The sequence below is a fragment of the Callorhinus ursinus genome, unplaced genomic scaffold, assembly GCF_003265705.2.
Source record: "Callorhinus ursinus isolate GAN/ISIS: 27379988/994484 unplaced genomic scaffold, GSC_fseal_2.0 scaffold4, whole genome shotgun sequence".
Classification (NCBI taxonomy): domain Eukaryota; kingdom Metazoa; phylum Chordata; class Mammalia; order Carnivora; family Otariidae; genus Callorhinus; species Callorhinus ursinus.
In genome coordinates, this window is record NW_027397066.1 from 92,601,833 (window position 1) to 92,614,226 (window position 12,394).

General features: G+C 37.2%; 1 protein-coding gene across 1 annotated transcript in view; it reads right to left on the reverse strand.

Moving 5' to 3' along the window:
* ZGRF1 (zinc finger GRF-type containing 1) overlaps nt 1-12,394 on the reverse strand; it is an 89,660-nt gene that overhangs the window by 17,217 nt on the left and 60,049 nt on the right. The window contains exons 18-22 of the mRNA XM_073892161.1: nt 10,135-10,278; nt 7,790-7,904; nt 6,328-6,590; nt 4,329-4,488; nt 237-314 (exon numbers count right to left, since the gene is read on the reverse strand). Of these exons, the coding sequence (XP_073748262.1) occupies nt 237-314; nt 4,329-4,488; nt 6,328-6,590; nt 7,790-7,904; nt 10,135-10,278 (760 nt within the window). The remainder of the gene's footprint in view (nt 1-236; nt 315-4,328; nt 4,489-6,327; nt 6,591-7,789; nt 7,905-10,134; nt 10,279-12,394) is intronic.

Genomic DNA, 12,394 nt, shown 5'->3' on the forward strand with positions numbered 1-12,394 from the left:
AGATTTTATTTATTTATTTGACAGAGAGACAGCAAGAGAAGGAACACAAGCAGGGGGAGTGGGAGAGGGAGATGCAGGCCCCCCGCAGAGCAGGGAGTCCGACGCGGGGCTCGATCCTAGGACCCTGGGATCATGACCTGAGCTGAAGGCAGATGCTTAACAACTGAGCCACCCAGGTGCCCCAAAATTATTATACTTCTTTGAGCACTCTGACTTTTGGAATTCAGTGTTCTTACCTATAAGGCAAAATTGGCTTGGCAATCTTCCTGACACTCCCAACTCTGACGAACTTTTCAAATCCAAGACTGAGAAGCCTTTAAAGAAAACAAGGTAAAATAGATTCTGATTATTTAGAAGAATTTATAAAGCAAAGTTTACCTAATATTTGTTATTAAAATTAATTTTATGTAACAGTGTATTTTATAGTTATAGAATTCAATCTGATATGCCTAAACTCAGTAAATGCAATGTAGCTAAGACTTTTTTATATAATGCATTTTATAGAGAATTTTTAAATTATATTGAAGGTTCATTAAATGTTTATAAAACAGTGATGTTAATACTGATCACAAATAAAACTGTCTCTAATGACATAATAATATGGAAAACAATAGCTACCATATACGTAGCATCAGGATTTATTAGGAATGCATATCTTATTTTTACATACATTATCTCACTTAATACTCATTACAGCTCTGCAGGGTAGTATCTAATCTTAGAGATGAGGACTCCAAAAGCGAGGAATTTTGCTGAGGCCACAGAGCTAATAAGTAGAGTCGGCCATGATTCAACCTAAGCCAAGTCTGTCTACCTTCAAAGGCTATGATCATTCTTCTACATACATCACCCCCAATTAGGGCTTTGTGAAGAAGCAACTCTCATCTACCTTTCCCTCTCATGTATCTTACAGCTCTGGTTCTAGGCTAGAAACAGAGTAGAGAGTTCAATGAATATCCAGTCCTCTACAACATCTGTCACCTCAAATGGGAATTTAAAGAGTTAAAACACTAAATAAACTATAGCTTTCCACACATAGTCTCCCTAAATAATTTTGAAGCAGTTTGTTTAATGTCAATGCATGGATAGATTGCAACTTCTGCGTATTTCATAGTCCTCATCTTGGAGACAGTCAGCTACTTTTCAGTCTCAAAACACAGATTACATGTTTTCAATGCAATTTTATGTTAATTTTTTTATAATAGAGGGTGCAGTATCCTCATCATATCACTAAAATAGGGTAAAAAGTATGTTTTGGAGCACCTGGGTGGCTCAGTCAGTTAAGCGTCCTCTTGCTTTGGGCTCAGGTCATGATCTCAAGGTCATGAGATGAGCCCCACCTCAGGCTCCACACTTAGCGTGAAGTCTGCTTGTCCCTCTCCCTCTGCTAGTCCCCCTGCCTCGAGCGCTCTCTTTCTAAAATAAATAAAATCTTTAAAAAAAAAAAAGTACATTTCATTTCTTCTCAAGAAACTCTTTGTCCCATCCTGTCCATTACAGTCAGAGTACATTGTCGAAAGGCACTGCTAAATGTTATTTTAATGCGAAGAAGTGTGTGAGTCTAGCCTATATGAAGTTGAGGTGTATATCCTAATTATAGATCTGTATTTCTCAGGTCCTTATCAGAGGCTTAAACATTGAAGAATTTCTCCTAAATGTTTTAGTATTCAGTACTTACCTTCCTTCTTCATTCTAACTTTGTGATTTTTCTAACTTTTCTAACAGCCTACAGTTATATTTTCATCTCAAGTTGAGCAATCTAAAGCTTTTTCCTGTTTAGCCCCCAAGTAACTCCTCATTGTCTTGAATCAAAAAATATATTCAGTCTCTGTTTTAGAGTTAGAAGGGTGTACACTGGCAGATCGATCCTTTCTGAAGGACAATTTTGAAAAATATATTAGGACTTAAAAAATATTTATATCTTGGAGTGCCTGGCTGGCTTAGTCAATAAGCATGCAACTCTTGATTGTTGTGAGTTCAAGCCCACATTGGGCACAGAGCTTACTTAAAAAAAAAAAAAAGTTTAGGGGTGCCTGGGTGGCTCAGTCAGTTAAGCACTGACTGTTGATTTCGACTCAGGTCATGATCTCAGGGTCATGGGATTGAGCCCCGCATCTGGCTCCTCATTCCTCACTCAGTGTGCAGCCTACTTAAGATTTGTTCTCTCCCTCTGCCCCTCCCTCACCCCCCCCACACACGTGCGCATGCTCTCTCTCACTCTCTCAAATAAATAAATAAATCTTAAAAAAAAAGTTTATATCTTTTATTCTAGGCCTAAGACTTTTTCGTAAGGAAAGAATCAGAAATGGAGACAGATTTATATCTAAGGATTTTTATCACAATATTATTTATAATGACAAAAATCTGAAAAATGTTTGCTGATCAAAATTGCTTAATTAGGAGTGCCTGGCTGTCTTAGTGGGAGAAATGTGGCACTACTGATCTCGGGGTCCTGAGTTCAAGCCCCATGTTGGGTGTAGAGATTACTTAATTAATAAAACTTAAAAAAAAAACAGCTTAATTAAAGTATAAGCAGATCACTGCATATGACAGAGCTAAGAAAAATATTTTCTAAGAAGATTTGATACCATAATCTTTTTTTTTAAGATTTTATTTATTTATTTTAGAGAGAGATAGAGTGTGAGAGCAGAGGAGGGGCAGAGGGAGAGGGAGAAAGAATCTGAAGCAGACTCCACACTGAGTGCAGAGCCCCATGCAGGGCTGGATCCCACAACACTGAGATCATGACCTGAGCTGAAACCAAGAGTCAGACTTTCAACCAACTGCGCCACCCAGGCGCTCCAATACTTAATCTTTATGTGAAAAAAACAGGACACAAAATAAATAATACATTATGTTGAATGCTAAGTTTGGAAAATAAATGAGCATGTGTATATGCATAAAAAATCTGTAAAGAAATATATTATCTGTATAGTCTGCATATTTTCCACCTTAAGCATTCATTTATATAATTATAAAAGCTAATCTTTAAAAAGCCTACACATTTTGAAATAATGAGTTATTTCTCCTAATCAAACTTTGTCATTTATGTCAAAATTCAGATCATTAAACATTGAGATATTGGTAAAATATGTACTTTTTTTTGCATTTAAAAAAATTTTTTAAAGATTGTATTTATTTTATTTTAGAGAAAGAGAGAGAGAGAGAGAGGGCATGCGAGTACGAAGGGCAGAGGGAGAGGGAAAGCAACAAGCAGACTCCACAATGAGGGTGGAGCCCAAAGAGGGCTTGATCTCATGACCCTGAGATCATGACCTGAGCTGAAACTAAGAGGCAGATACTTAATTGCTTAATTGACTGAGCCACACAGGTGCCCCTTTCTTTGCATTTTTAATAAAATTTTACACAATCACAAAAATTTTATACCTGCAGGACAGATTGTGATTATCTTCTTTATATCCCTCTCATTAAAATCAAAAACTTAATTTGACTAAACTGATCAGCTATTTTACTATTATATGCTCATACAGACAGGTATATAAGAGAATAACCTATAAGTTGGTTCTGTGATTTTAGCCTACTTCCAAGGTTCTTGAGTCAGAGACAAAGGATTTTATTCATGGCACAGGAAACAGCATAAGCATCCACAAATGTGCACTGGTTTCCCTTGGCCCCCAAGTCCAGTGGAAAGACATGGAAGGTCCAGATGGATGCCTGCACATGCAATGTGTTGAGCTGCAGAAAAGAACACTGAACTTGGAGAGCCACTATTCTTATAACAATCAGCAAGCAAACCTGCTCTTTGTCCTGGAGGGAGATACTACCTTGTCAGTCAAGGTTGCTTGCTGCAAACATAACACTGAGAAATGTCTTGGGTAATAGTGGTCAGGGCCTTGCATCCTTAGCATCCCAGCAGGGATGCTCAGGGTCCCAGAGCAGATTGCCTCCCTCAAAAATATACATTTTAGTCCTACATGACTGAACTTAATTTTTAGTGAGTATCTTATCTTTGTGCCAAAATGGTCAGGTTTGGTATTTGATTTTATCCTACTTACAACCTAATAAAGTTAGTTTATTACTGTTTCATTGATGTTGGCTCTTGAGTCAGAGACTAAGGCCTGGAATTTTTGTGCATGGAAAAAATGTGCGTGGACACTCAGGTCCCATGATGGATTGCCTCTCTCAACAATAACCTAAAATGTTAACTACTTAGGGTTGGCTCAGTCGGAGGAGCATGTGACTCTTGATCTTGGGGTCCTGAGTTCAAGCCCTACATTGGGGGTAGAGATCAAATAAATAAAACTTTTTAAAAAATTAAAAATAAAATAATAAAATATTAGCTACTTAAATACACTAGTCATACGTACCCAAGAAGTACTCTGTCCACAGCTACATTAGTGGAAGAAGAAATGAGAAGTTTCCATGGTCTTGCATTTCCAACTGTAGGAACTTCACTCTTTTCAAATAGCTGTACAAAAAACAAAATCACCACTGCCAGCAAGTAACTCTTTCCTGCTCCAAAAACACCTAATTATTTTGAAGGAAGGGGAAAAAATAAAGGCAGTGTCATAAATAAATTTCTGAAAGCACAAGAAACATTTCATCCATCTGCCTTCCTCTCTCCTGTTTAAATTAATTTATTCAAAAAACATTCACTGAATGACCACTATGTGCTAAGCACAGAGGATAAGTAGATAACCAAAGATCTCCACATTTAATGAGACCCTAGTCTAGTTGGGAAAACAGATAAAGTAAAGGAACAATGATAAAATAATATGGTAAGTAACACCGATATGGTATTAATTAAAAAAAGAACATTCCTTTCTGCTTTGGTGGAGATGGGAATGTTTCCTAAAAATAAGAGGTAGCAGAACTAAGTCTTTCAGCATAAGATATCCAGACCACTTAAAGAAAGGGTCATTCTAGGCAAAGGCATGACAAAGTATGTAGATGTTACCTACTTCTATACAGCCTATAGCAAATAGGCAAGAGACGAGGCTGACGAGATAGGCAAGAGGATAAACCATAAGAGTTCTGCATGGTATGGCTAAAAAGATTAAATTTTGTCTTGGAGGCCAGGGACAGTCCCTGAAGGATTTTAAGCAACAGAACTGACTTAGGCAGACTGTATTTTGTAAAAACTACTTGAGTGAAAATATTAAGAAAGGTAAAACTAAAGGTGGATCAATTAGAAAGTGGCGTGACAATAATTGTTACAATACTGTTACAATACTCTAATACATGCTAACTTTCCTGAGTGCCTCCCATGTGCCAGGCACTGTTCTAAGCCCTTTACCAACCAGTTAACTCATTTAATCTTCCAATCCTAAGAGACAGATGCTATTATCAACTCCACGTTATAAGGCAGGAAATTAAAAAGATAAGTAACCTGCCCAAGATCATACAGCTAATAAATAAAAGAGCCAGGATATAAACCCAGGATTCTAGCTTGAGAGCCCACCCTCTCACCAGTAGGCTATATGAAGGTACGGTGAAGGCTGGGATTGAGGGATAAAAGTGATCTGGAGAGAAGAAAACCGATATGAAAGAAAGGTAGACAGACACGACAAGGGAAACATCTCAGTGACTGATCTGATGAGGGAAGATAAAAACAGAGTACAAGGAGGATTAAGAGAGTCACTTCATCTAGGGAGAAAGAGTAATCAAGGATGACTCCCAGACGTCTAGCTTGGTCAACAGGGTGGATGTGATGTAAATCCTCAAAGTAGCACAAAACAGCTCTGGAGTGGAGGTCTGTGAGAGGAAATGAGTTAAAGGGGTGACAGAATCCAGACAGAATTATTAGCTCTAAGAGGGGAAAGTAAAGCTCCCTTACTGGGACAGAACAAAACGAGGTTAAAAAATAGATTCAAACTTAGGTAAACTGGAGAAGGACAACAGGATATTGAGAGGAGTTTTCGTTATAAGCTCCATTTCCTGTTTTAGAGGCAAGATCAGTTTCAGAGAGAGTGGGGCAGGGGCCAGGAGGGGTTATGAGAATGAAGGTTTGGAATAGCTGCTGGGGGAGGATGAAAGAGCAAGCAAACTAGGAATTAATAAAAGGCTCTGCTGCTCAGAGTTAAAGTTCACTCTGATAGTGCAACACATGGACACTACCTAGATCACATCTGGATGCTGTGAATAATGAGCGCATAATGCTACTCATTCATCAGATATGCTGCCTATTTCTCCCTTTCAAGTGGTCAGTTCTGCTCTCATCTAATAGTTTACTAAAGTAGGTTCAGATTCAAAATAATCTATGTAGAGTTTTTCTGGAATCTTGTCTGACTAGGAAATTACAAGCAGGCTAAGTTACAAAAGCTTATATAACAGGATATTTACTAGAACTATGATCTTTCTTCTTACCATGTATGATCGTGATAGGGAGGGTATGGATGTGCAGTTCCTTCACTTCTTCAACATTTCCATGGGATGCCATCATTTGAGCTATCTGAATTAAAGCTGTAGCTTGATCCTTATTTAACTTGTGTGCCTGAATTAATTCACTAGCTAACTGCAACGTTGCTTCTAGGCTGAGAAGTTCAAATTTTGTGTTGATATTTGAGAAAGCTGGTGGGATAAATCTTCTCTTATTGACTCTCTTGTTGCTAACTATAGTCGATGAAGACCTAGTATAAAGGCAGCAAAAAAAAAAAATCAAAGAAAAATGAGCGGTTTTTGAAATAGGTAAATAAACCTATTCATAGCTTAACCTTCACTTCATACGCATCCCAGAGAACATTTTTTTAAAGGCCTAAATGCATATATGCCCCAATCTGAAGGAGGGGGAAAGAGAAGAGAACTAACATTCGTTGACCATCAACTATGTGCAAGTACTATGCTGAGCATTTTACATATTATTTGATGTAATCTTAAAAACATTAGGAAGTAATTACCCCAAATAGAGATACAGAAATATTAAATTTTTTCCCAAAAAGCACACAGATAATACGTGGTGTACTGACTTTAAAGCCCATGTTCCACTATATAAGGCTGACTTAGATAATTAATATAGCCTCTATTTCAGGTAATACTGCAATAAATAAATTGGCTTAACTTCTATAAAGAAATTCTATAAAGAATGAATTCATTTCAAAGATTAAATAACAAAGATTGATAATATAATGGAATCAGGATTTTTTTTATCTAGAACTTCTATAAAATTCCAAATTAGAAACTATACTTTTTCTACCATTTTAGTGAATTTAATAGAATATCACTTCCAATATTTTATTTATTTTTTTAAAGATTTTATTTATTTATTTATTCATGAGAGACAGAGGCGGGGAGAGAGAGAGAGAGAGAGAGAGGGAAGCAGAGGGAGAAGCAGGCTCCCAAGGAGCAGGGAGCCCGATGTGGGACTCGATCCCAGGACCCTGGGATCATGACCTGAGCCGAAGGCAGACGCTTAACCATCTGAGCCACCCAGGCGCCCACTTCCAATATTTTAAAAAGGGGTAAGGTATTTGAAAAATTAAAAGTAAGTTATAGGTTATGTCAAGAATAAAGTTAGCATCATTATACATTACTGAATTCAACCTGTAAAAGGATTCTTTTAGATATTAAATAATTTGAGGCATAAGAATACAAATGAATAAAAAAAGCAACACTCAAAAGTCCTTAAAATATTATTCCTTGACAAATGGAAAAAATTTGCAGTAACATCCTTTTATTTTTAACTACTGACAAACAGTAATGTCATGGTCTCTGAAAGATAATAAAAATATTGTTGGCAAAAATTTATGTAATGTACTTTGATTTCATTTTCATACTCACATTTAGTCACATTTTGGAATACCAATGACCCAAAGGTAAAATAATGACTTACATTGTTAACAAGTACTGTGTTAGAGGTAGAGTAGCTGGATTAAAGTTGTCCTGAATGTTTTTCAAAGTGGTCAGCTCTGTGCTAGCATTACAAACCAACAATGCATGGACCACTACTGTAGAGAGAATGCAGAAAATGAACATTTAATATAAAAAAATGGATCATAAAAAAACTATTAAAAATGTTCAGTTGGGTGTCTCAGTTGGTTAAACATCTGACTTGATTTCAGCTCCAGTTGTGATCTCAGGGTTATGGGATCGAGCCCTGTATTGGGCTCTGTGCTGGGGGTGGAGCTTGCTTAGGATTCTCTCTCCCTCTGCCTTCCGCCCCTCCCCAAATGTTCATATAACTCAGAGCTCTGCTACTGAATTAATCACATGACATAAAATAAACTCTTAAGTATATATAGAGGTCCTTTTATCCATTAAACTACAATACTAACTGCTTATTCATACTTTTCATAATGGGTATCCATAAATTGCATAACTTAAATAAAATTTAGACTTCTATACGTCAGCTAATGAGCAAGAACAACTGTTCTGAGTTAGTGCACGGTGACACTGCTTGACAGTTCCAACTAATAAGCATACCATCTTGTGCTGTACAGTAGTTATTTGTGTAATTTCTGAATATTTTATTTTATTTGTTCAACTATTTTATAGGAAAATATGGAAAACATAAAGTTAGAATGCTGATATGGGGGAAAGAACTGCAACAAATATGAAAATATGCATATGAAAGTGACATATTAAGTAACAAATGTTTAGGTAATTAGACTTTTACTGGACTCAAGCTAGTTGACTACCTTTTTCAGTTCTTGAAGAAAAAAATCAAGAGTTAAAAATGTATATGGAATACTTGAAATGGGGACGCCTGTGTGGCTCAGTTGATTAAGCATCTGCCTTCGGCTCAGGTCATGATCCCAGGGTCCTGGGATCAAGCCCCACATCGGGCTCCTTGCTTAGCAGGGAGCCTGCTTCTCTCTCTGCTTGTGCTTGCTCTCTCTCTCTCTCACAAATAAAGAAAATCTTAAAAAAAAATTAAAAAAATACTTGAAAAGAATCATTAAATGTTGTGTCTCTAATTACAGACCAAATTCAACCATCAGGAATTATTCCAGAGATCAAGATGTTAGAGAAATCTATAGATTCTTAGAACTGGATAGGGATTCAGGCTACTAAAACTTCCTTTATTAAAAAATAATAAGGATGGTAGCCTACTATCTTATTAAAACTTTCTCAAAATAAAAATCATACCTTCCTGTTCCACTGCTGGCAAAATCCCTGCAAAATCTACAAGACCTTCTCAATGTAAAAATAAATGATGTGTTTACTAAATGTACCCTATTAGAATAATAAACCAAAAAAATTAAAAAACCAAGAGAATCAGAACTTAATGTAAGAAATGATTTAAGAAAATTCTTATTTATACTTTTAATGTTTATATTTTAAAAAATCAGTTATATAAAAATCAATTTTAGGGGAGCTTGGGTGGCACAGTTGGTTAAGTGTCCAACTCTTGCTTTCGGCTGAGGGTTGTGGTCTCGGGGTCATGAGATCGAGCCCCGCATTGGGCTCCGTGCTCAGTGTGGAGTCTGCTTGAGATTCTCTCTCTCTCTTCCTATGCCCCCCCACCTCTCTCTCTCTCTCTCTCTCAAATAATAAATGGATGGATCCTTTTTTTCTTAAGATTTTATTTATTTGACAGAGAGAGAGACAGCGAGAGAGGGAACACAAGCAGGGGGAGTGGGAGAGGGAGAAGCAAGCCTCCCGCTGAGCAGGGAGCCCGATGTGGGGCTCAATCCCAGGACCCTGGAATCATGACCTGAGCCAAAGGCAGATGCTTAACCAACTGAGCCACCCAGGCTCCCCAATAAATGGATGGATCTTAAAAAACAAATCAACTTTATAACAAATACTTAAGTGAGGGTTCAAGATTTTATTATATTGTTAGCCCTCTGAAACTTGAACTGCAGAAATATTTATATATTCAACTTTTACACATATTTTCAGGAAACAGAGATGGATTTTTTTTTTTTTTTTGAGAGCGTGTGCGTGAGCCAGGGAGGGGGGCCGAGGGGAGGAACAAAGGGAGAGGGAGAGAGAGAATCAAGCAAGCACCAAGCCCAGCGCAGAGCCCCACCCTCACAACTCTAAGAACATGGCCTGAGCTGAAATCAGGAGTCAGACACAGCCAACTGAACCACCCAGGCACCCCAAGGTGGTTGGCTTTTTGTTGGCCTTAATCAAATAATCCCACACAAAGTTAGCAACCTTGCTCACAATGCATCTTATGTCTATCGTTCTTCTTTTAATATAAATTAATATGGGCATGATAACACTTACCATTAGTGGGCCAGTTAGAGGGGAAATAACCTTTCAAAGGTAGTAGCTCCACCTCATTGATAGATGATGGTCCAAAGAAAGCACTACATGCAATAAAAGTATCCAATTCAAAGTCCAGGGTTTTTGAAACCACCCAAAGATCATCTGAAAAGACAAACTTTTTTTTTTTAAAGATTTTATTTATTTTTTGACAGAGAGAGACATAGTGAGAGAGGGAACACAAGCAGGGGGAGTGGGAGAGGGAGAAGCAGGCTTCTGCGGAGCAGGGAGCCCGATGCGGGGCTCGATCCCAGGCCCCTGGGACCATGACCTGAGCCGAAGGCAGACGCTTAACGACTGAGCCACCCAGGCGCCCCAAGACAAACATTTTTTTTTAAAGATTTTATTTATTTATTCATAAGAGACAGAGAGAGAGAGGCAGAGGGAGAAGCAGACTCCCTGCTGAGCAGGGAGCCGGATGCGGGACTCGATCCCAGGACCTGGGATCATGACCTGAGCCGAAGGCAGAAGCTTAACCATCTGAGCCACCCAGGCACCCAAGACAAACATTTTTTAAAGAACTCAGAACTATGCTCAATTCAAAACTACTTTGGATTTCTTACATGCTTAGTCATATATTATTTCTCAAAAACCAAGATTAGTTATTATCTACCAGATTCCACCCAAACTAAGACCTGAATAAGTAACATTTTCATGTTTTAATGCAATTACTTTTATGTTTTTAAAGTTATTTTATGATTATATTAAAAAATAATGTAAATAAAGCAACATAACATCTAACTCATCTTTCTTATAAAACAACTTTATAGCTATATCAGACTTTCCCAAGGTAGAACATTAGTCTAAAAAGATGCTCTGCCATATAATGGTTTTCATGAGCAAATAAAGTTGGCAATCTGTGGATAGAATACAAGTTCTCTTAACAGACTTCTACTTAACTGATGCTCTAGATTAATTAATGTTCTTTCTGTATAACATGCTATCTCCACAGCATATTGAGTACTCATAGCTAGTAAGCTATTTTCCACAATACTACCAGTTGAGTTGATACAAAGAGTCAATTGTATTTGTTCTAAAACTTATTTATACCAATTGGATTAGTTATAATATTATAACTTAATCAGGTATTATTTGAATCATTATGAGTATGAAGAAAAATAATTGTTGCTTTAAGAAAATTAAATAATTTAGAAAGACTTAAGATTTGCTTTAAAAATTTTAGCCACAAAACACAAAAAAACTGCTTTTGACTCAAGTATAGATGAGATATATGTAAAAGATTAGAAAAGAGATTGAAAAAATTTAAATCACTCTCCACTTAGATTGCATTACAAGTTCTTGCTCCATGTTTAAGAATTCAGAATGGTAAATCTTTTTTTTTTTTTTTAAAGATTTTATTTATTTACTTGATAGAGAGAGAGTTAGCGAGAGCAGGAACACAAGCATGGGGGTTGGGGGAGGGAGAAGCAGGCTCTCCGCTGAGTAGGGAGCCCGATGTGGGGCTCGACCCCAGGACCCTGGGATCATGACCCAAGCCGAAGGCAGATGCTTAACAACTGAGCCACCCAGGTGCCCCAGAATGGTAAATCTTTATGGATGGTGTATTTGTGGGTATGGTTTATACAAGATAAAAAAGATCACCAATCAAAAAACCCATAGTCTAAGCAAAAGCCTTAATTCTTCATCAAAAAATCATTAAATAAAAATATATTCAAATATTTTAAGTTAAATGTTCATATGCATTATTTATTATAATCCTTAACTTAAACCAAGTTTGAAAATAAACTGACAAATCACGAGTCTCAACTGCATCAGAAAAGATCATTTACTGACTACATTCCCATCTTGGAAAGTCCATGCATATCAGCATATTTCAGGTTCTGAAAAATCTTAGATTAAGGTTATTTGCTTAACACAGCATTTTCCAAATTTATTTAGCCACAGAATCTATTTTTTTTACATTGACTTTTATCAATACCCCCACAGAACTATTGTTTTAGAAAATATGCTTTAGAAAAACCTGATTTATATTATATTTTATATTTATTTTTTAAAATATTTGCCGGGCACCTGGGGGCTCAAGGCAGTTGAGCATCTGACTCTGGATTTCAGTTCAGGCCATGATCTCAGGGTCATGAGATCGAGCCCCACCTGGGGCTCTGGGCTGAGCTTGGAGCCTGCTTAAGATTGTCACTCTCCCTCTGCCCCTCCCCTGTTCTCTCTTTCTCTCTCAAAAAGAAAAAAAAAAAAGCCAACCGAG